The 27,828-nt window shown below is 46.3% G+C and overlaps 1 protein-coding gene across 1 annotated transcript; it reads right to left on the reverse strand.

Annotated features, from left to right (window-relative positions):
• Window positions 1–625: 625 nt before the first annotated feature.
• Window positions 626–27,828, reverse strand: LOC125945136 (uncharacterized). The gene is made up of 8 exons (XM_049666711.1): window positions 27,662–27,828; window positions 25,794–25,878; window positions 20,656–20,802; window positions 20,192–20,410; window positions 19,920–20,094; window positions 18,761–18,834; window positions 18,559–18,696; window positions 626–736 (listed from the first exon to the last, which is right to left on the reverse strand). The coding sequence occupies exons 1-8, from the start codon at window positions 27,772–27,774 to the stop codon at window positions 626–628; spliced, it is 1,062 nt and encodes a 353-aa protein (XP_049522668.1). The 5' UTR covers window positions 27,775–27,828.

The raw sequence follows: 27,828 nt of genomic DNA on the forward strand, positions 1-27,828 counted from the left end.
ACTGCGGCCGCCGCGGGGTGCCGCGACGATTTTGCTTGCTGAAGACAACGTTTGGCGCGTCATAGGTGGCAAAGTCGGAAATAGTGGCGTCTACGGGAACACCCAAAATCAACTTGAACTACGTGCCGCGGTGACAGTCGGTTGGCGGAACGTTGTGGGCAAGCCCCGCTTTGTCGTAGCGTAGACTTTGCAATGCAAGGCATTGAAGAAAGAGCGGGAGCACCGCGAAGGGGATCAAAGGTGATCTTTGATTGCCAATAACTCCACTTCTACAGAACGCATTGAAGTACTTTTTGCTGCAATATATTTGTGAAATAGTCTAGCTTAACTTCAAATGCATTGCTAGACTTCGATAAGAAGTGCTTTAGGGGCTGGGCCCCTTTAATACATAACATAAAAAATAAAAGCCTAGCAATCTACAAATTATATACAATACAGTTTTAATGAAAATCTTGCTGTGGTGTTACTTGATAGGCACGTAGTTCACAGGGCACATCAGTGCAATTATCCTGCTCCTTACATTACTAGCTTGAATTAGCCATGCTCGCTCAGTGATCCATAATGTTGCCTAAGGGGGTATGAGCCATTCATTGTCTTGGTGCAAACAGGATCGGTGACAGTGAACCTACAGCTCCAGACACTGAGCGAACTCGTTCTGGAACCCATACGCCGCGGCACCCTCAAAGAGGAAACTCCCGGCGAGAAGGTGAGCCTGGTCTTGACTGTTATAGAAGAACTGCAAAGGCAAACGATGCAACAAAGTGAAATAGTGAGAACTTTTGTCCAAACGCTTCATCAAGAGAAATCAGCACGATATATTGTAGAGCCGGATGTTTTTGAAGGAGACTCGCAAAGTGTGCACAACTGGCTGTGGTTTTTCGAGTACGCCTGTGACAAGAATATGTGGCACTCCGACGACACCAAGATTTTGAATATGCGCCGTTATTTGAGAGCTATCGCCAGAAAATGGTATGATGTGCACCTAATGGATCATGAACCAACATGTCGGGAACTGTGGAAAAGCAACTTTTTAGCTGCTTTCCAAGGCAATGAGGTAGAAAGATGGGATGCTGCACTGCGGTTCAGATGTACATGTGGCTCTCTGCTTGAGTACTGTATTGAGAAGCGTCGCCTATTGTATTCTGCAGAACCGAAGCTAGCGTCTCGTGCAGTTGTAGCTTTGGTAACGCAAGGGTTGTGTATCGAAATCCGTAGTCAAGTCCAGCTGAAAGGTCTAAGAACATTTGATGACCTTCTGAGCTTTCTACATTCTACAGTGTCAACAGTTCCATTGAAAAGACAACCAGGTGGCAGAACAGAACAACTTGATTCTCATAACCTGAGTGAACATCTAGAGTCGTTACCGTCATCCGAGCGTGAAGAAAGCTTCATAAGCAAACACGTGGGAAGCATCGATCATGAATGTGATGATGGTGAAGGACCAGTTACTGTAGTTCACGACCGACTACTTCCACATAAACTGACTGCCGTGGATCAAAATCCCGAGAAAAAGAGCTACTGTGAGACCATGTATTTGGTGTCGTCAAGCTTACTGTATGCTCCCATTCAGGTAGATGGCATTGAAGTCAAGGCCCTTGTTGACAGTGGGGCTTCTGTCTCAATTATCAACAAGAGTCGAGTGGACGCTAGTCGTTTGCATGCTGGTAGAACGTTGCGTGTCCAAGCCTACGATGGGTCAGTGACCATGCATAGCGAATGGATAACCCTGGCTATTGAATTCCAAGGACATTCTATTACCAGTGACGTATTGGCAATTCCCAATGTCACCTATGATTTTGTCTTGTCCCACCCAGACATGAAGAAACTGAAGATAAACCTCTATTGGGACGACAAAGTAATGGCCGAAGACAACATAAAACAGAAGGTCCTGGTGACGAAACTAGCGTATCAACGCTGATTTTCAACGAGGAAGACATCAAGACTACGCACCCAGAGTTTATATGCATGGGCAGCTATCCTCCAGCGATGAAATCACATGTCGTTCCTTTTGAGCTCGCAGATAAAACAGTGGTTCGTAGAGCCTTCTATAATATGTCCAGAGATAAAAGGTGTGGCTGAAAAAGGAGTTGCAAGAAATGTTGGACGCAGGTATCATCTGGCCTTCTGTATCCCCATTTGCTTCTCCTATAACCATAGCGCCAAAAGAAGACGGAACGTTCCGCCTTTGTACAGACTACCGTGCTCTCAATCGTCAAACGGATTTGATACCTTATCCAATGCCGAGAATCGATGACATCATTGACGAAACTGGTGGTTGCCATTGCTTTTCACGAATAGATCTCTGCAAGGGCTTTTGGCAGATTCCACTAAGTGAAGAGACGAAAAAGTACACCGCGTTCATAACCCCATTTGACTTGTTTGAGTACAACCGCCTACCATTTGGTTGGAAAAACTCCCCTGCGTGGTTTCAGAAGATTATGACCGACATTCTGAAACCTTACTTGGGCACATTTTGCAATGTGTACATCGACGACATTATCATCTACTCAAAGACAAAGGAGGAGCACCGTAGCCATCTTTTAAAAGTTCTTCACGCTCTCAGCCTTGCCCAACTCAAAGTCAACTTCAAGAAAAGTGCGTTCTTTCAAGAAAAAGTGGTATTTCTAGGCAGGGTGTTCGATGGACACACTAAAAGCACTAAGCAAGAATCGGTAGAAAGAATTTCCAAGTTGGTAAAGCCGTACGACATGCACTCCCTACGTGTTTTTCTTGGCTTAGCAGGACACTTCCGGGCGTTTATCAAAGACTGTGCCCTGAGAACAAGGTGTCTGACACGTTTAACCCAGAAGGACATGCCTTTTCAATGGGACGAGGAGTGCGAAGGTGCCTATTGTGAGCTGGTAAAACTAATATCGTCGGACCCGATCTTGCGAATACCGAATTTTTCTCTGCCTTTCGTGCTGAACACAGACGCGTCACACTATGCAACCGGTGCAGTTCTATATGAGAAATCCTCAAAGCAAGCTGATCAAACGAAACATCACGTTGTGGGGTATTATAGCTATACTCTGAAGCCTGCTGAGATCAATTACTCCACCACAGAAAAGGAAGCTCTGGCCGTCTTAAAAGCTGTTCAGTATTTTCGTACTTGCGAGAGCAATTACATGGACACTCCAAGCGGATTTCTGTCGTCGGCGTCGCCGTGAGGTTCCGTATAAAGTCCAAGGACGATAAAATTGTGGCTGTGTGCTGTATGCTGTATGTGCGCGTGATAGCATACGAGGGATGCGCTCTTACACAGGGAGTGAACGCACGGCGTAGAGCAAACGCGGCGTCTTATGTTGTGCGAAAGGCCATGGGGCGATGGGAGTGGGGGGGACGGACGTTGTGCTGCGGCACCAAATGCATATCTTGTGACTGGGGCAACGGGAAACTGGAATCTCGCAGGCAAAAGGAGGAAATCGGGAAGGCAGCGCGGGAGGGAGGGGGGGTGCGGCTTCTACTCTGTGAGCAACTGCTTACTTGTACTTTGCGCGGCGGTGGGCGGTCATGCGCACCGTATCTTGAAAGTAATCTGCAACACGGCTCCTACCATTGTATGCGCTGCGCTTTCACCGCTTAGTTTCCGTTGAAGCGTGTGGGAACCCTCGGGTACAGTCCTCGGGTCCCATAACCGCCGCACGGGCAGCGAACGTCGCGTCAAGCGCATGCGTGCCAGGGAGAGTTGGGAGAGGGGAAACTTTCCTTCCGCGGGCGGCGCGCGGGAATCGCAAGCGCTATCAGCGCCACCGGGTGGGTGACGTGAGATCCCGCTGATATCGCCCGGGTATCTCTGGTCTCCAGCAAGCGGCGACGGCGGAAGTCTCCCGGCGGAAGTCTCCGCCGTCGCTCCCGTATTCCCGCACGTGGTTAGTCAACCGCGTTCTTGCCGCGGCAAACGCCGCGGCCCCCCCGTATTCCCCAGTTGGTAAGTCGGAAGCCCTTCTTTACCTAGTGTATTATTCTCTTCGAGGGAACCCTCAGCGATGTCACCTATAGCTAGCTGGCCTGCTCGAAGTGTTAGTTGCAGTCGTAATAAATGCTTTCCGAGTGTACACGTGGTTGTCTTCTATTGTTTCCTCGAGCTTGTACCGGACCGCGGTTGATGCGCAGGCATACGCCAACCGCGGGGCTCGGTGTGTCGAGGCAGAGGGCCGTCGGCGATCCCCACCATATCCCGACATTTTGGAGTTCCCAACGTGGGGCAAGCTCTTGGAAAACCGGACGACGATCGGTTCGGTGCGAGGAGGCTTTGTCCGGACCAGCGTTAGGCCTCACCCAAAGGCGTGATTGCTAGCTAGATTGGACATGTGCTTTCTTGAGTGCGAGTTAACGCTGCACCAGTGCCACCGAACTCGTGTAGACGCTGAGATTTGCAGCAAGTTTTCTTTTAAGAGTACGGCCGAAGCGAGTGAGTGCAGCAGCCGACGCGGTGGTCGATTTTCCCTGTACATATGTAAATAGCCTCCTTTCTGTATCTTTGGCTCTGGGAACCGGGCGCCAGAAACGCTGGCTAGGACGTCAGCGGGGCGCAGTCCCAGGAGTCTGCTCGAAAGCTGCGTGTTGAGCAGCGAGCGGGGATCGCTTAGCTAGGCCTGCATCTCCTCGCGGCGGCTCATCGGAACCCTTTATGGGTCTTTTGTGGCATTGGTATCCGTCATGGACGCGATTAGGCCTAAGGCTCTGCAGAGCTGCCGGTCGCATGTTCGAAGACGACCATGCCGTGACATTTAGCGGGTGCAACCGGATTCGCTAGTTCCACTATACTCGCCCGAGCGGAGAAACCTCGTTCGAAATAGAAAGCTTATTTTGTTCAGATGGACCCAATATTTTGCGGGCGGAAAATCTCGGGGGACCAGAGAGCGCTTTGTTCATGCGAGCATCGCCCTTTTTCGCGCTGTATCGGACCGGAAAAATTCGGTCGAAGCGAATACCTTCATTCAAACGAACTGGATTGTTTTTTGTATTTTTTGTCGTTGCCGCATAAAGCTATGCGGTAGACAGGTGGTTCAGCATCGTGTCAGACGGCCGACGCTGCGGAGGCCTCTACTGCCTTAATTTTAAGTGTTTGTGGAGTGCATTTGAGCGAATTTGCAGAACGAGTGAAGCCGCCTCGACTTGCTATTGCTGCCATGGTCCACGTCCCTGCATGCTGTCTCGGCCCCTCCCTGTTCGCGGCCCGATGCAGCAGCACATGGCAGCCACATTGAGGGAGGCTCACCATCATACACTCCCACGAGGATGCGTCGGTGCAAGGTTCATCGATCCGGCGCGCGCGCCGCTTCGAGAAAGTCCTGACCCGCTGTTCCCGGGAGGACATTGCGGCGCGCATCTTGAGGGCAAGCCATCTTCAGCCCCCATCATCGTCAACCACTGTGACGGCCGCCACACAGGACAGTGCTGCCAATCTACGTGGATTTGGACATTTCCTGCCGGAGTTACAATCGCATCTGCCCGGATACTTTGTCAATGCCGTCGTTCCAGCGATTTCTCCGCCGTAGGGCAATATTTAAAGGTGGCGGGATGTGGGAACCCTCGGGTACAGTCCTTGGGTCCCATAACCGCCGCACGGGCAGCGAACGTCGCGTCAAGCGCATGCGTGCCAGGGAGAGTTGGGAGAGGGGAAACTTTCCTTCCGCGGGCGGCGCGGAAGGAAAGCGCTATCAGCGCCGCCGGGTGGGTCACGTGAGATCCCCGGGTCTCTCTGGTCTCCAGCAAGCGGCTTCGGCGGAAGTCTCCGCCGTCGCTCCCGTATTCCCGCACGTGGTTAGTCAACCGCGTTCTTGCCGCGGCAAACGCCGCGGCCCCCCCGTATTCCCCAGTTGGTAAGTCGGAAGCCCTTCTTTACCTAGTGTATTATTCTCTTCGAGGGAACCCTCAGCGATGTCACCTATAGCTAGCTGGCCTGCTTGAAGTGTTAGTTGCAGTCGTAATAAATGCTTTCCGAGTGTACACGTGGTTGTCGTCTATTGTTTCCTCGAAGGCTGTATTTCAGCGCTTAGTAAGGACGAGGACAAAGAAGGAGACGTACGGACACACATGCGCTACTCACAACAATGAAGTTTATTGCCTTGACCACGCTGAACAATATAGTGCCATGGAAGTACGTCACCGACCACGTGAGCCACATTGCTCGCGGGGAGCAGGGTGACAAAAACAGGGCGTGCAAAGAGCAATGAAAATTTACTTGTACATGCGCAAAAAAGCAAGTTCCTTGTCACTCAACGCTAGGGAAGTCTTACTAATACAAGAGTCACCATGATAGTTTATCTGCTCACTCTCGATTATTAGACGGGTTAGTTCACACTTGCTACTTCCAACTATCTGAGTTTTGTCAAAGAGAGGGATACACCCACAGTTATGGCAATGAATAGCAAGAAAACCATCTGAAGGCGTTTTGTTAACTTTGTAGTTATGCTCCTTGAGCCGTTCATTTACGCAGCGTCCCGTCTGCCCAACGTAACATCGGCCGCACTTCAACGGAATGCGATAAACTACGCCCGATCTGCACTCGGTGAACACATTCTTGTGTTGCTTTTTGCAGCTTTTCTTTACTTTCTCAGTCGGGTCAGTAGTCCTACATAACGTACCCAGCTTGCTAGGTGCTGAGAAAACAACTTGTACATTGTCCCGAGCAGCTAGTTCTTCAGATTGTGCGACACTTGATGGATATGAGGGATAACTGCTACATTACGCTTCTGAAAAGGAGGCCTAGCATCCGCGTTGGAAGAACCAATACTGGTTTTCTTGCGTCGAAGGACACCCTCTGCGACTGACACCAACACATCAGTTGGGTAACCGGACTTTAAAAGCCTTGAAACTTGTTCGTTGAAGCTGGATGGCACTAAATGGCAGCAGGACTTATCAAGTGCGTTATTGAGGCACATCTTAGTAATACTACGTTTTATCAGTTTAGAATGGTTAGAATGAAATGCTAAAAGCGCTTTGTTAGCTCTGGGTGCATAACACCAACATGTGCGGTGATCAGTGAACACTAATTTCACGTCTAGGAACCTAATGGTACCGTTAGCAGGCATTTCGACAGTCACTACAAGGGGAGAAAGACAATTACGTATAGCTGATACGATGTCATCACTCTCTTTTTGTAGCTGCTCAAAGGAGCAATCCAGGAACACAATAAAATCATCTACATATCTAAAATATTTGCACGCATTTGCTAAAAAAATCTAGGCGATGGGACAGGCCATGGTCAATTTTGCTAAGAACAAATCGCTTAACACCGGTGCAAGACAGGAGCCGATACAGACTCCTTTCTTTTGTAACAAGGGAATGCTATTCCATTGAATGAATGTCGAACAGAGATAAAAGTTAAGCATTTCTAGAAAATTGTCGACGGAGATACCAGCTTCACAGGAAAAACTTAACGGATCCGTATTCATCAATGCATTCCTCGACGCATCGTAACAAATCATCATGTGGCAAGGAATAATATAGATCTGTCACATCAACTGAAAAGGCTTTCAACCCAACGTCTGCGTGGGCCTTGACAAATTCAATCACTTCATTAGAATTCTTTACCAGAAATGGATCTTTTATTTCCAGCCGTTTCAACATGTCATTTAGATAGGAAGCGACTTGCTTTTGCCACGTGCCTTGCTCCGAAATGATGACTCTAAAAGGTATCCCCTCCTTGTGTGTTTTGGCACTGAAGAATACATCTAATGACATGCTATCAGATTTTTCGATACCTTTGCGCAGTTTATCAAGACCCAGGTTCTTGCAAAGTTGCACCGCACGTGCCTTTACTTTAGCCAAGGAAACTGACCTATGCTCATTAAAAACGGCTGACAAAGCATCGTTAGCTTTTCTAAAGAAACACTCGCGTGAAAATAGAGCAAACCCGCCCTCCTTATCCGCGGAAAGGACACAGAGAGAGTGATCTTTAAGAAAGGATGAAACACGTTTCACCGGAAGACCACAGGATGAAGGCTTATGCCGATTCAGGACATTCACTCCCTCAGAATTGAGCTTATGTGCTTCATCTTCAGGAACCCGCTTCGAAACTTGACGTACAACAGAAAGAAGCTCGGCATTTGTCCTTTTAGAGCCTATCCCAAATTTTGGTCCAAGTTCAAGGACGCGGCGCACGTAGTCTGGAAGGCAAATGCTTCAGGACCGTGGACGCTGCTGCTGACCTTTTGTTGGATTTGGCAGTAAGGTTCCGCAGATGTCGGAGCTGGATGTTCCAGAGGGGCTCCACACGAGGTGGTCCATGACGGAGTATAACAGAGGACAGGAGGAAACTCGAAACATCAAGAGCCGTGGCCGTTGGCATCGCTGCGGTTTCAGCATAACGCGTCATATGGTCGACGCAGACTATAATCCAACGGTTGTCGTTTGTTGAGCGCGGGAATGGGCCGAGAAGGTCCACTCCAACATTTCGAAAGGAGATGATGGTGGCGCTACAGGGTGAAGGAGTTCCGACCGGAGCAGTATTAGGGCGCTTGAATTGCTGGCAATTGTTACAACTGGCACATACTTTTCTATATCTCGTCGCATACTGGTCCAGTAGAATCGGCCCTGAATGCGGTGGCATGTTCTGGTGAAACCCAGGTGCCCTGCGGTCGTGTCGTCGTGCACGGAGCACGTGGGTTCTCAATTTTTTAGGGACCATTAAGAGGAGACGGGCACCATCAGCCGCATAATTCTTCTTGTAGAGCAGGCCATATTGGATGACAAAGCCATTGTGACCTGTTGGCTGAGCAGCTGAGGCGAAGAGGGCATCCAGGCTGCGGTCGTCACGCTGCTGTTGTCGGAAGGTGGCCAGGTCGGGGAAAAGAGTGTCGTCGATGGTGGCCAGAAACTCATCGAAATTGTCGGCGTCACATTCACTTGTTTGTAGAGGGAGCCTCGAAAGACAATCGGCGTCCGCATGATGTCGGCCACTCTTATAACAGACTGCAAAGTCAAATTCCTGTAAACGTAGCGCCCATCGAGCAAGGCGGCCAGACGGTCGCGGAGACCAACCAACCAACATAGTGAATGGTGGTCAGTAACGACCGTGAAGTGCCGGGCCCGTAGAGATATGGCCGGAACTTCTGGACTGCAAAGACGACAGCGAGACACTCTTGCTCAGTCACGGTGTAATTTGTTCGGCCTTGCTCAACGAACGGCTGGCGTATGCAATGGCATGCTCGGCCTCACCAAAGCGCTGCACGAGGACGGCGCCGAGGCCGATTCCACTCGCGTCGGTGTGCAATTTGTTGAGGCAGAGGGGTCAAAATGACGAAGTGTGGGTCCGGAAGAGAGCAGGAACTTCAGTTGACGAAACGAGGAATCGCAATCTGCTGTCCAGATGAAAGGGTTATCCTTGCGCAGCAATGAAGTCAGGGGGTAGGCACTATCGGCAAAGTTGGGCACAAAACGTCGAAAGTACGAGCAAAGACCCAAGAAGCTCCTCAGTTCGCGCTGTGACTGCGGTTGTTTAAACCCGCTAACTGCAGTGACCTTCTGTGGGTCTGGTCGCACCCCGTGCTTGTCCACTAGACGTCCAAGTACTAGCGCCTCTCGTTGGCCGAAGTGACATTTCTTTGAATTGAGTGTAAGTGCAGCTTGTTCAAGGCACGTCAAAACAATGTCCAGTCGATCGTTGTGCTCTGCAAAAGAGCGGCCAAAAATGACGACATCATCAAGATAACACAAACAAATCTCCCATTTCAGGCCGCGCAGTACCGGTCCATAAATCTATCAAATGTTGCGGTGCGTTGCACAAACCAAACGGCATAACGTTGAATTCAAACAAGCCGTCTGGGGTCACAAAAGCGGTTTCTCTTTGTCAGCTGAATGCATGGGTATCTGCCAGTAGCCTGGATCGGAGGTCCACAGATGAAAAGTAGGACGCGGAATGAAGGCAATCGACAAACGTCATCGATGCGGGGAAGCGGATACACATCCTTTTTCGTCACAGAATTGAGACGCCGGTAGTCGACACAAAATCTCCAGGACCCATCTTTCTTTTTCACGAGGATGACCGGCGCAGCCCATGGGCTAGAGGATTCTTGGATGATGCCCTTGGCTAGCATGTCGTCGACCTGTTAAGCGATGATCTTGCGCTCTGACGCGGACACGCGGTAAGGCTTCTGCCTTATGGGATGCGCGGAACCCGTGTCGATCCGGTGGCGAGCCCGCGTAGCTGGAACGCGTACTTGCTAGCGTTCTGCTCGAAATCAAATAATGACGCATGTTTGCTAAGGACGCTGACCAGAGCTTGACGCTTCTCTGAAGACAGTGACTTGTTTATCATTTTTAGAAAAGGCAACGAGTCTTCAGGGACAACGGGGCCAGCCCCGTGCTCTCGGGATTCGTGTGACGTGTCATCAGTTAAAGCGCCTATGTGGAGGCTGGTATCCACTTCAAAAGAGGCAAGTCGCATACCCTTGGGTAGCACAACTGATTGGGAGGCTAAATTTGACACCCACAATGTAGTTGTTCCGCAGGCCACAGAGAGGACGCATCGAGGTACGAGCACACTTTTCTTCACAACCATCGATAGCACAGGCTCAACAATTGCATCAAATGTATCGGCGTCGACACCGCAAGCAGCAACTCGAACTCTGGATAAGGAACGTGCCGGTAAGACAGCATCTTCAATGACGGCGAGAGTGCATGAATAGGCAGCAGGTTGGGCGGCAAGAGGAGAGAGGAAAAGCTCGCCATTACCGCAGTCAACAGTGGCACCGCACTGTTGTAGGAAATCGAGGCCAAGAATTACGTTGTGAGTGGATTGAGCAAGAACTGCAAATTGGGCTTGATACACGTGATCAGAGAAATAAACGTTCGCGGTGCACACTCCAATAGGTCGGAGCAACTCTCCACTCACAGCGCGAAATGCATTAGCGCTATCCCAGAGAAACATCACTTTACGGCCTATTTGGGTTTTGAAATCCAGCCTGATAACGGAGACACTCGCTCCTGTGTCCACTAAGGCCAACGTAGCAACATGGTCCACTAAAACACGAATCTTGTTATGACACATGGTGACGGGCGGAGGCATAGGGACGTGTAGCTGAAGATGACTGGCGACCTCACCTCCATTGGTCGCGCCGCCTAGTTTCCCGGCGGCGGTGACGTCAGACGTCGTCGCGGAGATGGAGACCTGCGCTGGCGTGAAGGCGGAGGCGTCAAGCTCCGCACAGAAGCTGGTGAGTCGCTGCGGTAATTCGCCTGGTGGTTTGTCCTGCCATCGGAGTCAGAAGGCCAGCGTGTCCCGTCACCGTGGCGATTGCTGCGTCGATAAAAAGTGCGTGGTCGCTCATACGACGGTGGTGACGTGCGACGGCGATGTGGACAAAATCTGGCGACATGTCCGCGAATACCGCATTGGAAGCAGATGGGACGCTCACGGGACGCACTGAAATTGTCATTCGCTGGATAACTGGCACGGCCATCCCACTCTTGAGGAACTGCAGGTGCTCTGGATGAGTAACCGCCGTGGAATTGATAACTTCGATGCGCGTTCATAGTAGTATTTGACGCTCTTGAACGAGGAGCGAAGTTGTAGGCATCTGTGGAGACGGCGGTGATGGACGTCTCACCGAAGTCGCAGTGAGCAAAGGGCTCTCGAACCCGCGCAGTCGAGAGGGAAGCCGCCTCACGTCGGTCAAGCTCCTCGCGCGCCACTTGCCGAATAACTGACGCAAGGTCGGATGAAGCTGGGACCACGTCAACACTGGCGACGTTAGATACGTTCGCCAGGCGGCCGAACTTCGGTGTGATACGCCGAGCTCTCAAGGCTTCAAACGTGCGGTAGTGCCGAATGACGTCACTGACGGAGTCGATACTGTCTTTTCCGATGAGGAACTGGTACACGTCCTCGGCAATCCCTTTTAGAAGATGACCAACTTTGTCCTCTTCTGTCATCTGAGGGTCCAGGGCCTTGCACAATTTCAGCACTTCCTCGATGTACGTCGTGCATGTTTCGCCGGGAACTTGGGCTCGCTGCATTAGGGTTTGTTCTGCACGCTTCTTTTTAGCTGCCGGATCTCCGAAGCACTTCTTGATTTCATCTACGAACCGTTCCCACGTCGTCATGCTTTCTTCGTGGTTTTCAAACCACACTGACGCGGTTCCCTCTAGGAAGAAGGCAACGTTGTTAAGCTGGGCGGTGGCATTCCAGCCATTGAACCTACTTGCGCGTTGGTAAAAGCTGAGCCATCCGTCCACGTCTTCCCCGGCTTTTCCGGCGAAGGTTCGTGGTTCGATGTAGGGCTGCCATTGGGAGCTGGAAGAAGGCGGCGGGTTGTCACCGTCGGAAGCCATCTCTGGTGGCAGACCGGCAATTCGGCGACTTCGGCGAAGCTCCACGGATTGCGCTCCTGCAGGCGGTTCGTCGTCGTTGCTCGGGGACGCCGTTGTTCTACCCCGCACCTCCACCAAAACTGTTACGATGGGGTTGTGTTTATTTAACAGATGAATTGATGAAAAGGGGCCGCGCCGACACCGAGCCGCTACCAAGACAAGTGCACTTCGTTCTCCTCTTCTTCAGTCCTTTTCGTAGCTTTAGCGTAACAATATGAAAAGTTGCCTTGTAAATACAGAAAACCCATTACAGTGCTTAAAAATAAATTTTCGCGGAAGTAATGCTGTATTATTTCGCTTCACACGTTTCGAAGAAATTCACAGGCTACAACAGACACTATGCCAGAAAGCGCCGAAACATTTTGTCCCATGATGCCCCTTAACTCTACTACACTTGGGCATACCGTGCACAGGCATTTAAAGACCGTCACAGTACCCACTACGATCGGGAATGAGCACGAATGACCATCGGCTTACGAGCACCACGCTACAAATATATTCGTCTAAAAAATCAGCTATATAACGTAACAACCTCAGATCCGCAAGATATCTGCTGAGAAATCAGAGAAAAATCACAATGCTTCGCTTGACACGTACACAACAGCCGCTCTCCCCAGAAGAAGCACTGCGTTCTTTAGTCCCAAATAACCAGTAGCGAAAAAAGAAACTGAGAAAAAAAAAAAAAAGAAACAAGAAACACACACGATGTGTGCTTCCCGTGAAAAAGTAAAGTAGGTGGTTTACATGACGATTTGTAGCTAATGTAAGACTATTTCGCGGCGAAGCATTTCGTCAGTCCTTAAATAAGCGTACTACTCGCATAGACTGCGCCGATCAAAACGGCAACAGCCTATGCGACGCGCGCTCACAAACCATGGGCGTCTTGCGCTGGAGTTTGAGGTATAGTAGCGGTGCCTGGTGGCGGCGAAGAACGTCATCTGGGTAGTACCAGCTTGGATAGTATTGAGCCCTGGCTGTGGCGAAGTACGTTTCTAGCCCGCGTTTTGCGTCGATTCGCACTTTTTTCTGCCCTATTTAGAGTGCGAAAAGGCTCGTCACTTCTCACAGACCATGGCGACCGGGCTGCGAGCTGGCCGCAGCCTGTAGTTATACGAAAACGGACTCTCCGGGTGCCGTCATGCTGGAAGCAGAAGAAAGACATCGGCGACGCCGATCCGGAGAGACCTAGCTCAGCCGCGAAAAAGCGTCACCGTCGTTACTGCTGCGTCGTGGGCTGCCACGAACAAGAAGGCCTGAATCCCAACATCAGATTCTACCGTTTTCCTTCAAGGCCTCACGAAGTGGAGCGTCGGGCGCGCTGTAGAACTGCAGTTCGTCGCGCCGTGTAAGCGAAAAGGAAGACCGACATAGCAGCAGGCATGGCTGGTGATTCACGATTCGAGACCCGGCCACAGCGACAATTAACAATTCGACTGGTGCGAAGTGGTGCAAGCAGGTGTGTGCAAATGACCACAAATGGTCGGGCTGATTCGGTGACAATTCACTACCCCCACTACGAGCAGCACAGGTTAGAGAGTTGAATGTGCTCATCCTTGACCTCAAGCCAGCACGTTGAGGCAGCACAGCAAGGTAGTATTGATTACAGCACATCGATTTTCGAGCGCTGTCATTAAAAGCTACATCAAGCGAGCAGCGCACGAGCTCGCGGTAAAGCGCGATTTGCACGTACGTACGTTACTGCGAGCTTATATGCATTGCATCAGTTATTTATCAATTGCTAAAGGGACAGATGGCCGCTACTACAGAGCAGGCATAATTACTTGTCTAGCGGCATGCAGTCCACAAAGATTACAGGAGACCCGCCGTTTCGCGGCATGTCGAAAAACCGCTGCCGTCGCGGCGCTTACGATCGTGCGCTCGAGCAGTTCGTACACCGCGGCATACGGAGAGACCGCTGCCGTCGCGGCGCGTACCGTCGTGCACTCGAGCAGTTCCGTACACATGTCTGCTTATCGCTGCTGTGAATTCATTTATAGAAAGCATTTCCTCGCGTTTGTGCGCCTGAATCTAGCAGCGTGCAAACCTTACCTGAAGTTCAACTTCGCACGTGCGTGACTCGCTTCACTTGCGATTGACACCGCGCTAAAACTTCGCCGCTTATTTCTTGAACGGCGTACACGTATTCGGCGTTGCATAATTTCTTGCCTTTACGCAGCATGCCACCCATGGAAAAATCTTCGGAGCCCGATATTCGCTGCAAGCCGTGGTACAACACAACTGAAAGTGGCGGCTCCATATTGTAAACGTGCTTCCCGAAGCAGACGACCGAGCTTGGTACTACCCAGTTTCGGATTGAGGGCGCTTTTTAGCACCATTGTTGCAGCGCCCCCTGGGCAACGCAAGAACCCCATAGGCTACTCAGACAGCATCGGTGCAGGTCTTAGTTTGTGAGCGAACGTAGGTACGTGATCGAGGATCAGAGAATTCTTTCTTATTTAAATGAAAAACACGGTGCCATAGTCTTAACTTTCTTGACACTTGCCTCGCAAATGTAGGAGCTATCCGTTGCCTTCCAGTGATACCGCTTTACGTGGGCTTCCCATCTCTTCCTTCGCTCTGGGTCCCGGGGAAGCGTAAACAACGAAGCCCTTTACGCGTCGATTCGGTGCACTTGGGAACACAACAGCCCTTCATGTCGACTCGATGCACTTGACAAGCTTGTCATTCATGCGGCTGAACACTGTCCAGCAAGTAGAAGCGTCAGCGAAGCATCCGCGCGCACTGTGTCTCGAACTAAGCACCGGCACCAAGCAATCGCAACCGCTCGCTGTGATTAAAGATGGCGTCGCAGCGAGAAAGCGGCGGCGCGGGGGCGGTCAGTTTCAGTTTTTCAGTTTTCAGTTTATTCAGTCAACTTAATACAAAAACATGGTTACAAAAGTATTTGGACCATTAGCCTGTGTGGCTAGTCAGTGGTCCAATCTATTACATGTTTATTTTTTTACATGTCAGGAGCAGAGGTGCAGTTAATATAATTATGAATCTATACACAAGTTCAATGAAAGGGTGGCTTTTAAGGTATATTTTATCTAATTAAATACACATGACAATAAAAACTAAATTGCTGCAAATATTTTAAGTACACAAGTAATAAAGAACTAAAGGCATACAATGTAACAATACAGAAGATAGTGATACCACGAAATAATTAGCACAATTTAATAATTAATAATTAGCACAAAAAATTTATTATGCCAGATGAGTCGTAAAAAAGTGTGGACGTGAGCTTAACTTTGGTTAAGAACATGAAAGACTTACAAATGCATTTTACAAGTGAATTTAAAGTTGCGGGCAAGTTTAATTTCCAGTGGAATTGTGTTCCAGATTTTAGCGCCAGTGAATTGTATTAACCGTTCGCCATATACATTCCTACAAGGAGGAAGGTTGAAGTTGCCATTGCCTGCATGCCTTGTGTTACGGGTCGGTGTTGAAAACGTACTCACAGGTAGTGGAAAGTTGGTGTTAATGATAGAATTTATCAACACCGCGGTTTTATAATTTCGCTGAGACGTGAAAGGCAGTATACGAGTAGATGAAAACAAATCTGAGCTTGGGCAAGAAGAGGACGATGCCGTAATAATTCTTAAGGCGCGTTTTTGCAATCGTTTGATCGGTTCTGTATACGTTAGATAAGTAAAGCCCCATATCTCGCTACAATAACTGAGTTGAGTGTGAAATATAGAGAAGTACAATGATCGAAGTACGTTATATGGAAAGTAACATTGGCTTTAATGAGCGTGAAGCATGCGAAAGCAAGCTTTCTGGATATGTAATTGACCTCATCTTTCCAATTCAGGTTTTCATCTATTAGAACCCCTAAGTATTTAAACGCGGAAACGCGCTCGATGGGCGCGTTGTCAATTTCTAAGCCCAGATGACCATAATCTAGGTTTTTCTTCTAGAAATAAATATATTATATTTAGTTTTGGATACATTTAATGCGAGCTTGTTGCGGGCGAACTATGCGGAAATCTGTGCTAACTCTGCCGTGATTTCTTTTTTTAGCGTACAGAGAGTTACCTCGAAAAAGCAATGCGGTGTCATCAGCGTACATTAGGGTTTTGCGTGAAAGAGCATATGGTAGGTCATTTACGTATAGTGAAAACAACATAGGACCTAAAACGGTTCCCTGGGGTATTCCACGTGTTATTTTTCTAAATCCTGAAGATATACGATCAAACACAACGCATTGTTTTCTTTCTGCCAGATAACTAGAAATTAGCTGAAGTGTTTTTTTCGGTGAAGCCATAATAAGATTCTAATTTCTTTAATAGTATGGAATGCGAAACAGTATCGAATGCTTTTTTTATATCCAAGAAAACGCTGACGGCAATTTCGTTATCATGAAGTACTGAGTTGACGAACTGTGCCAGAGTAAAAACAGCTGTGGTTGTTGACCCATTTGTGATGAAACCATGTTGCTCAGGGCAGATTATGTCGTTTGAGCCCAGAAATCGGCAGAGACGGGACCTAATTACCTTTTCAAAAGCGTGTTAACAATGCTGAGCACCGAGATGGGACGGTAACTGCTCGGATTTTCTCGATCCCCGGATTTGTAAATAGGTACTACTCTCGCTATATTTAGGATGTTGGGGTAAGTTCCATTTTGCAGGCTGTTATTCATGATGCGGGAAAGAGGCTCCGAAAGAAGGTCTACATTTGCCTTCAGTACTTTTGTAGTAATGCCATCATGACCAACGGCTTTATTGCATGGGAGTTTTAGTATTTCTGACCTAATTTCCTCAGTGGTTACGCTTGCAAGCTGAAAGTCTTCCTCAAATATTTTGTTTTGGCAAGAATGTAGAGGATCTGCTTGAGATTGAGCAGGAAAGTTGTTACCAACATTAGTAAAAAAAATTATTGAAGTTATCCGCGGTATTTGTTGTAGGATTATCCGGAGCAATGCGCTTTTTCACGCCTATTCCCGTAACTTCACGCACTAGCTTCCATGCCTGCTTGATGTCGCCGCTCTGTTCGACTATTTTAGCACTGTAATACTGCTTCTTGGCTTTCCTTAGCATCCCGACTGATTTGCTTCTGAAGTGTTTAAACTGCTTTTCATAGTATTCATTAGGATGGCACCACCCTGAACGGCGGCGCTGGCATCGAGGCACCCTAAAAGTGCTTCGATGCGCGCGCCCCCGCGAACGCAGCGGACGCGAGCGAGCGTATCGAGGCACCCTAACCATGCGCGCTACTCTACACTCTTAAAAAAAGGTTGGCAAAACCACTAACCAAATACTAACACGTTACTAGTCCCAAAAAGCACTACCCAGTTAGTAAATGCAGGTAGTAAAAGTGGTGGTAGTGAAAATCACTAGCTTCTGAGGCTAGTACAAAACACTAACCCAATCTCCTGAACCTAGTAAACAACACTAGCCAAATACTAGCAGACTAGTTAAAGCACTACCTTTTAGGGTAGTTGAAAGTACTAACTAGCTAGTAAAAAACACTAACTTAAATACCAACTGGCTAGTTAAATGCACTTCCTTTTAGGGTAGTTGGAAGTACTAACTAGCTAGTAAATAACACTAACCCAAATACAAACTGGCAAGTTAAAAGCACTACTTTTTAGGGTAGTTGGAAGTACTAACTAGCTAGTAAACAACACTAACCCAAATACTAACTGGCTAGTAAAAAGCACTACCCTTTAGGGTAGTTGAAAGTACTAACTAGCAAGTAAAAAGCACTACCTTTTAGGGTGATTGAAAGTACTAACAAGCTAGTAAATAACACTAACCAAATACTAAGTGGCTAGTAAATAGCACTACCTTCTAGGGTAGTTGAATGTACTAACTAGCTAGTAAATAATACTAACCCAAATACTAACTGGCTAGTTAAAGGTACGACCATTTTTGGTAGCTGGAAGTACTAATTAGCTATGTTATATCACTACCACATCAGGGTAGTAAATATCACTAAGTTAAAGCATGTTATTAGGATTGTATACTCGCACAAAAAGCAGAAATGATGCATTATTGTAGTTGCATCAGGTGTTTCAGTGCAATGCAGTAGAGTAACCAAGCAGACATTTCAGGAACTGTACAAATAAATTTTATTAAATTATTGTATATAATCATTCCTTCTCTGGCAAGGTCTGCAGCTTCTTAATTGCTGAAATTGCCTGCAGTGTCCCAAGTGTTGCTGGTCTTGATGATGGCAGTCCACAAAATGTTCAACAAGTGCAAAAACATTTTTGTTCTTGTGACTGTACTTTACATTGAAAACCCAGTAAAGTTCCATGAGCAGAACAAATCCTCCTATCAAGTCGAGGGCTTCCAATTCCAACCCTTCAAATGCCGCAAACAAAGTTGTTCCGTCTTCAGTGTCCTTGGTGATAAGTGCCGGGTAGACATCCTGTAATAGCATTCACAAAAGGTAAGCACACAAGAGTAAAATATTACGACAAAGCATTTCTTACCAGCCTTCCTAAAAAATGTGGTTTTTCCTTCACCAGGAAGGCCAATATCTCGACCACTCCAACAGCAAAGCGGTCTGTAAGCAATGAAAAAAATACCAATGCAAATTGATGCTGTGAAAAGAAGTGATGACTGGAATGACAACTCAAATAAAAGGCAGCATAGTTGGCACTAAGGAGTAAAAACAACACATTAATGCCGTGAAAACATGAGAATCAGGTTTGTCACAAGACAGACATTTCCGACTAATCTTCCCATAACATACACGCTTAAACAAAATAGAAACACACACAGAACAATGAGGAGAAATGTGGGCAGTGCATGCAAGTGGATCATTTCAAATACATCTGTGGTGGTCAAACATGGTGTGCTCAAACACCTCATGTTTCCTAATGAAAAATCATCGGTGTTTAAAGGTAGTCTTACGTGCCAACATTTCTGATCATTTGTTTTTACCCTTGCCAGTCTGTCTTTCAATGTTGCACTGCCTGTCATAAAAAGGTTTATAAAACAATTGTTAAACTTAATGACTGCAAATATTTCAGGTCCATTGCCACTTAAAATAAGTATGCCCCATAAAAATTTTAGTTTACATTTTTTTTCTTCTGCAACACAGAAGTATGACATCTTTCTTTCTCAGGGATATCTTTAAAAGAAAAAAAATGCTTTACAGCAATTATTGCCATTCTAGGTTGAAATTCTTTGGTCACGAATATAGGTTAATAGCTCATTTTGGGTAAGACTTTGGAGAGAAAAAAGTCGACCTATATCTGAATACGGTATCCCCCCCCCAAATTATTCCAGGGATGAAACAACACTTCTTTATTACACATTAACTTACATTACGTATTCTGACATAGCGCAAACTTCACATTTATGGGAAGACCATGAAAACAGCTCTCTGGGTAACAGGGTTTAAAGCCATTGTAAAGGTTATCTGCTAACAAAATATGTTATAGTTGCCCTTTCCGTTGATTGGGTTAATTACAACTGGCCATTCGCCCTTTGCACACAAAGTTAGGCATCTATTAGACAGTTCAGTGCATGCTGTATGGAGCTGTTTAAGTGATATTTGCTTTTTTGGTGTTAAATTATGTGTACCGTGCACTCAAATGAATACATGCCACAAGCTCTATAAAACAAACAGACCTTGCTACGTACGTTTCTTAGCATCGCCTTCAAGTGTGGCCATCTCAGTCTCTATTTTTGATAGAGGCTCCTTTGCACTGCGGAGTGTCTTTGTTAAATAAAGACACCTGTCTCCATGCACATTGATGAAGTTGAGAAATTCTTTCTCAAGGTTGACACCAGTCACAGCTTGAAACTCCTGGTGTAGCTGAACAAGGAAATTAGACACAATGTGTTATTGATACATTGCTCCGAAACACCAAGAGGCTTTCCGATAAAACACATGCTGAAAAAGGTAGACTCACAATGTCACTGATTGCTAAAGCAGGATATTTTTCAAGCACTTGAGCAGTCGATGGATTGGCGTCCCTTATCCAATTCCTTCTCTCTCCCAGTGTCTTCTTCATGGAGTCCTTCAGTTTAAGCAAATCTGGGACCCGTCTTTTCATTTCGGCTTTCATGAAGCTCACATGCCCCGCCAGTGACACGCTGTCGACATGCTCTTCAGGGGTGTCAATCATAGCCTGTGAATCATCAATCAATCATGCCAGGTGAAATTCACGACAAACAATTTGTGAAACTTGGAGCAGGCAAGAAAATATAAGCCACGGGGCTGCACATGCCCGATTTGGCATACTGAAGGTGAAAATTGCACTTGTAAGAATGTTTTTGCATAATACACGGAAGAATGCGGTGAATTGTGCATCTACTAAAGAATGGCTTGTAAAAGCATACTTCAGCGTGTTGAAAATGGAAGTGTTAGACTTACCATGCGGCATTGCTTCAGAGACCGAGAAGTGTCCTGTACACTTCTTTTATGGCCAAATTTCTTTCTGGCCTCTTGCACAACAGGCACATTGCCCATCAACTTACGCACATTGCCCATTCTGTACTGAAAGGCCACCTTCCATGAGTCCTGTGGATAAAGAGCAATTTTAGAGTGTTATAATCTCAACATTGGATGGAAAGCACTTGGGTAACAATTCTTCCCACATCAATGCAATCGGTTAGTATTCACATAAAATATGCTACAGCACAAATGTCACACAATAAAAGCTTAGACCGCAGGAGTGAAAAAAAAATGAACCCCACTCCCCACTGCCACATTAGGGCAATTTTTTCATATTGCCTGAAAAGCTCCATCATTAATGAAAAATAAATACGCTGACCTCAAAACGAACAATAAAGGCCTGTGAAGGTGATTCCCTACATTCATAAACTTTCCCACAATATATAAAAAGTAGAATCAAACCAGTGTGTCATGGCAAAGACAAGCTGCCGCAGTGCACAACACAACATAGAACTAAATTTATAGATTGTGTGGCAAGTATCCTCTGTGAATTTCCCTTATGAGGAAGCTTTAGCTCGGGCCCAATTCCGATGTCGCCTATACAAATACATGTAAAACGCAGGAACGCTTTTACGAGATAACCACTGGGCCAATTTAATGAAATTTGTTGCATTTGAGAGAAAAAGTTAAACTCTAATGACTATTGGAAGCAGAATTTCGATTTTGGGCCTGAAATGTTTAAGTAGAACCTTCAATAATTGGCAAGATTAAGAAATATAGAAGAGTGACGTTTACGAATTCGTAGCTCTGCACCTAGAACAATTATCACAGTTCTGTAAGCAGCAATCATTAGAGCATCCAAAGCGGACAAATTTGATAAGTTAATTTGTATCTTATGTGAATTTGTTACATTGTTTACAAGGATTTTGCGAAAATTCACAAATTAGTGGTCCATTTGAGAGCCATGTATAACATATCAATTTTGCCCGCTTTAGATGTACTATCAGGTGTAATTTACAGATTTGTGATATTTTTCATTGCCGAGTTAGCGCTGTAAATTTGAGTTTCGTTTTCTGAAGATTTGCGATTTCTGTCAATTTTCATTAAAAAAATTTACCTAAATAAAAAATTACCAACTAACAGTCGCTACATTTTAACTTTTTCTTTTAAATGCAACAAACCTCATCAAATTTGGTACAGTGGTTGCCGATAAAAATGATTTCTCTTTTTCCATGTATTTAGACAGATGCCCCCGAGCTAAAGCTTCCTCTTAAGCTGCGTTTGCCAGTACATGCGGCAAACAGGTAGATTTTAATAAGACGGCTAAAATGCAGTCTTAAAATGTGGAGTAAGGCAGGTGGCTTCTGAGCCGAATGGATGCCCACCATTTTTTCACAGCACAAAATTTCCCATGAAAGCTAGAGATCGAACTAAGCACGAAATCGTGGAAGCTGTTTTGAGTAAGCAAGCCGGAGAGAAGTGCCTGAGTAAGCTATCTATTTTGCGTGGTGATGCCACAACCAAGTTTCTCAATGGTTTTATTTAGGTATCAGCCATTCGGCCCTCACATAAAGGTTCCCTTAATTTTGTTGCGAAATGACGAACATAAAGTTTTAGTGTGAAAGCACTGCTAGCCTACCAACCCTGATTTCACCTGTGTTTGTATGAAGCCTCTTCATAACTTCACAGTAATCGACCACGCTCCCTATAAAACGTGCATGCGTGCTTCCCCCCCCCCCCCATAGTGGCTCCTTGTAAACGACGATGCATGCGGTGATTTCGCACGATATTCCATGGCTGACGCAGTCTAACCGTCTGTCACTTTCTCTTGTTTTGTGTACTGTGTTTACAGGTTGTTTGTTTATTGTTAAGTCATTATACATGGTCCATTTCCCATCGGTGTGCAGTTATTAAACAAAAAGGACAAAATATAAAAAAAAGTTCACTTCTGATAACTGATGCTTTTAATTATGATTCTGTTAGATGTGGTTTTCTTGTACTAATATTTTCAGGATAATTTTGGCATCTGGTCTCAGCTCGATGACATGTTACCATTTTGATAGTTTTGTGGTTGGGCGATGTGTCATACTTCTGCACATTAAAAGGCAGATTTTAGTGCGATCCTATTAAGTTGTGTGGTCAAGTAGTATAAAATTTTGCTCTTAATAAATAAAACTTCTAAAGAAAAAGAGGCAACTGTTGCCTCTACACAAAAATAAAACCAATATTGCAGTGCAGCACTGCTACTGTCTAAAATGGAGCAGAAAATCTGCTGGATACCACAACTGGCTCATTTCAAGGGGTAGCACTCCGTTAGCAATAAGACGCAGCACTGCGGCAGCCCGAGCAGGCTATTGAACCGAAACTGAAATGTTATTTTGCTGGAACCAGAACTGAACCAGAAAGTTACAATTTTTCTTCATTGCAGATTGAAACTGGAAGAAAAAAATAATGGTTTTCGGTTCAAGCTGGCCATCTTTTCATTCATGCATTCCCTACGCCTGTGGCTCAACTATGTTATCTCATTTGCATAGACACACCATATTTCCGTGATTTTAAAAGCAGCAGCACCATTACAACAGTTTTCAGCTTACTGCGTCAGGGGGGCAGACTAGGAGTTCTGTTAACGCGACAATATTTGCATTGTATCCGACGTGTGGACTCGCCAGACTGTGAGGCATATACAAAGTACCTGAAACAATGGGGCACACATACTTGTTGCTTGTCCCCAATATGATTTTGAACAACAGGCATTGACCTCTTGATTAGCACCAATTAAAAACAGGCCGTTCAGTGAAAAGGTCCCTGCTGGGCCATTGACCACATATATCAATGAAGCGAACCATCAAGGCTCTCCTAAAATATTTAGTTAACAAAGGCCTAGATTGAAGTCTGTGAGCGGGCACTTCGAACACAAGCATGCATATAATGGCATCCTGCTGCCTGTCCTCATCATTACTCAGTAGCGTATTTTCCCCCTCTTCAGGACGGGAACAAACAGCGCTCGGATGGGATGAAGTGAGTAGACAGACAAGGCGCTGCACTAAAAATCACTGGTTTATTGCTGGGAATGCAATACATGCAATACACAGGTTCAGCGCAGAAGGCCAGAAAAAACACGGTTTCTGTGCCGGGAAGGGAATAAAATTCTCACATCACACGTGTTGTCATAGCAGGTTATTTTTTAAAACGTAGTTAATCTCGCAGCTATGCAGAGTAACAGAGGGTACACTGACACAGGAGTTTCCGTGCAATTGAATGCAACACGCTTCCCGAATCTCGCGTGCACTTTGTTCTGTATATCTGCCTAGTATTGTGCAATCTTCAAAGGGAGGTCTGCAGCTGCATTCTTTGCAGTGCTGGGCGGCTGGGTACAGACCCTTTCATTGCGTATTCATGCTCTCTCAGCCAGTCATTCAAACATCGGCCTGTTTGGCCAATGTAGCAGCGTTTGCACTTGAGCGGGATCTTATACACAACTGCGTATGTGCAGTCAACGTGAGGTTTTCTTTGTTGTTTCTCACAGATTGCTTTTCTGGTGCCTTCCTTGTTTACCCTGCGGCATAGCGACGACAGTTTGTCCCCTGCGCTGAACAAAACGCGTGTGCCTATTTTTCCGGCGGCCTTTTTTAAACTATGCGAGACCCCATGGACGTTTTGACAGTATGGCGGTTGTGCTCGCATGGTCCCTTGTTCTGGGCGTCACGTCCTGCCCTTCCTCTGGTCAGGCTCACCAAAAGCTTTTCTGAAACACCCGTCAGCACGGCTATGGGTACCCAGCCTGGATGAGCCGGTGCACTTGGTGCATGAAGCTGCTAGCCACCTGGTGGTGGCATGAACAGGTCAAAGCTGCTGAGACATGAAGGGGAGAATACTTTTCTTCAAGCGGGGGTTGTATGCCCAACATGCATGTTCCCTTTCAAACAATATCTCTAGGTCCAGAAACCTTAGCTTATTATTGGAGGGAGGCTTGATCGTTAGTTCCAAAGGTTTCATTACTGATTGAAAGATGTCGAAAATTTCCTTCGCATGTGAGAGGTGGCCTGTTTCGTCAGTTTTGAGTAGCACAAGGAAATCATCTACAAAGCGAAATACTTTAGTTACGCTGGTCCGTAGGAGGCAGCCCATGCGGCTTCTGTCAAAACGTGCTAGCACAAGGTTGCTTAGAACAGGAGCAATACAGGACCCAATGCACACGCCTTCACGCTGGCTTTGCAGTCGTATTCCAGCCTTGGCGAAAGCACGAAGCCCCCCTCCTTATCGACCTGGAGGAGTCTGGCGTCAGCTCTTCGTAGCGAGAGTGTTGACCAGTTTGTCACTAACTCTTTTAAGATTGCACAATACTAGGCAGATATACAGAACAAAGTGCACGCGAGATTTGGGAAGCGTGTTGCATTCAATTGCACGGAAACTCCTGCGTCAGTGTACCCTCTGTTACTCTGCATAGCTGCGAGATTAACTACTTGTTAAAAATAACCTGCTATGGCAACACGTGTGATGTGATGATTTTATTCCCTTCCCGGCAGAGGAATCGTGTTTTTTCTGGCCTTCTGAGGTGAACCTGTGTATTTTATATATTGCATTCCCAACAATAAACCAGTGGTTGTTAGTTCAGCGCCTTGTCTGTCTACTCACTTCGTCCCATCCGAGCGCTGTTTGTTCCCGTCCTAATGATGTACCAACCAGCCCAGACCAGCACTCTGCTCAGCAGAGTAGCAGGCTTTAGGATTCTCTGCGTTTCCTCAATATATTCTCCTTACCCTCACCCTCAATAAAGCTTTGCTTCACATAGATTGCAGCAGTGATGTTCAATCTGCATACGTCTTTTGCAACTATGTGCAACCTGAAGCACAACTGGCACTATCCTTCAGGGCAGCTTAGCAGCAGCATCACATTTTCATAGAAAATAAATTTGCGCTGTTTTCCTGTAATTATTCTTCGGTTATGCAAATAGACTAGAACCGGTTTGAACTTTTATTTTTTTTTGCTCCGAAGTTGGAACTGAACTGCTTTCGGTGAACCAAAACAAAAACCGGAACAAAAATGGTTTTGCTTCGATACTCTAAGGATTAGTTTCTTGAACAGCCTTTGCTCACTCGGACAGTGGATGCACTTACATAGCCTGTGCCGATGAAATCTCTGAGGATTGGGTATTCTTGTACCAGTTCTTTTGCTGCACAGTCATACAGTTCTCCAGGGTACCTTCAAAGAAAAACACACAAGTGTCAAAACTCAAAGCATGCTATTGTTTCACGGTGAACACAAAGAAAAGTAAAGTGACAAGAGTGCCATTCAATGACACTTAAAGCGAGCAGTTGAAGTGCCATCTGATGTAGTGGTATTTAACACATCTTTTTGCTGCATATCTTCATGCTGACTCGCGCAAGGAGTAGTGACACCAGTAGCAAATTTTTGTGTAGCCTGTAGCTGACAAGTGTAATGTGATTGAACATGACGGTTGCATCAATGTGTAGAAAGACCTGGCAATGAATTTGTGTGCCTTTAGCTTTCAAGCCTGACTATCAAAAAGCCATACATTGTTGCCATCAACCACGGATTGCAAGCGATTGCTGAGAGCTCAGCAAGAGCACTGTATTGATTTCAAGACTCGCAGACTCTGGAAATCAATACAAAGCATGTGCACAAGGTACACACGCTACCCGTGTCATTTTGCCTAGCACTGCTACGGAGCCAATGCATAGCAGCAATCGATATTTTGACTGCGGAACGATGGTTTACTGCATTTTGCGGGCTCGATCTGTGCAAGCCACATTGTGACCGCAAATGCAGTTTCTGCTGTTTATGTTTTCGCCGACTTTTTCTGACTGCCATTTGGCCACTAAGGTTGACTAAAATTGAAACTTACATTGATGGTATGCGTTTTGCAGCGACAAAAGTCTGATTTCGTGTGGTGTTGTGATCATATGCAGAAAAATGAATAGCCGGAGTGGAAATCTGCGTGTATCAGGAATGCTAATTGGGCCAGTTGGACAATGTTGGATTCATGGTTCCGAAAATTCAGCACAAACACAAGGGACAAAGAAGCAATTGCACGACATAGCACTCGTGTTGTGCACAACACGAGCGAACACGAGCGCTGAATCGCTCGTGTCGCTCGAGTGCTGTGTCATGCATTTGCTTCTTTGCCCTTTGTATTTGCATTGGATTTTCATAACCATGAATCCAAATTTGAGTGTTGATTACGGTGGTCAAATAGTTACACGAGCAAGCAGGTCGTTCGTCACGGTGCTGTACTATCATCTCGGTGACTAAAACGTGGTACACATGTGAGTATTAAAGCATGTCTGATTGCATGTTACCACATGTTGCATAGTCAAAGCAGACTTACAGTTTCCGCACACACTAACCTTTAAAGTGCCTAAGTATACCTGTCTGGACGGCATGCAAACCCCTGGCCATGTGGGCAAGATAATTAGCGAGTCTGAAGCATCATTAACTGGCTACAGCATCGACTCAGAAGCTGGTTAAACTAAAATCTTTTGGCAGGCTTTGTTTTTAGATGACGGATAATGTGACAAAGCTTAAGCGACTGTCAGTGTTGCGAGTTTCTCTCGTTTTCAGACTTGTCGGATCAGAACAAAACGCTGGCACTTTTAGAACAATGAAGAACTTATGAACTCTAGAGGACCTTGATGTTGAATATGGGGTGTCTTCAAGGGACAATGACAGCAACGGAGAAACCATGTTGCCTGCTAATAATAAATTTTTTAATTAAAACCATCGATTATATTTTATTCAGCAAGGCTTTTTCTGAACTAGCAAAATTTAAAAAAAAATACTAAAAATTTAGCACCATATTACCAATGAATAGCATTTGAATTTAAAGCTTGCCGATGTGTCACTTAGAAATTAAATTTGTTTGCATTTTGCAAAAATGCCTGGCACATCCAATGGTTAAACAGTTAACTTCACTAAAATTACAAAGCATTTGAACAAAAACTTGACATCAATGGGAAATACTCACAAGCTTATTGTGCGGAGGTGTGTTGTTATCCACGACACAATGCGTGATTTTGTGGAGGAAGACAGCTCTCCCTGTTTGAGGTTTGCAATATCAACCTTGATATCAAAAGGCATAGCTGGCAGCTTGTATCCACGATGGGTATGTCTGGGGAAGATGGCTGGGCCCGA

The sequence above is a fragment of the Dermacentor silvarum genome, chromosome 4 (assembly GCF_013339745.2).
Source record: "Dermacentor silvarum isolate Dsil-2018 chromosome 4, BIME_Dsil_1.4, whole genome shotgun sequence".
Classification (NCBI taxonomy): Eukaryota; Metazoa; Arthropoda; class Arachnida; order Ixodida; family Ixodidae; genus Dermacentor; species Dermacentor silvarum.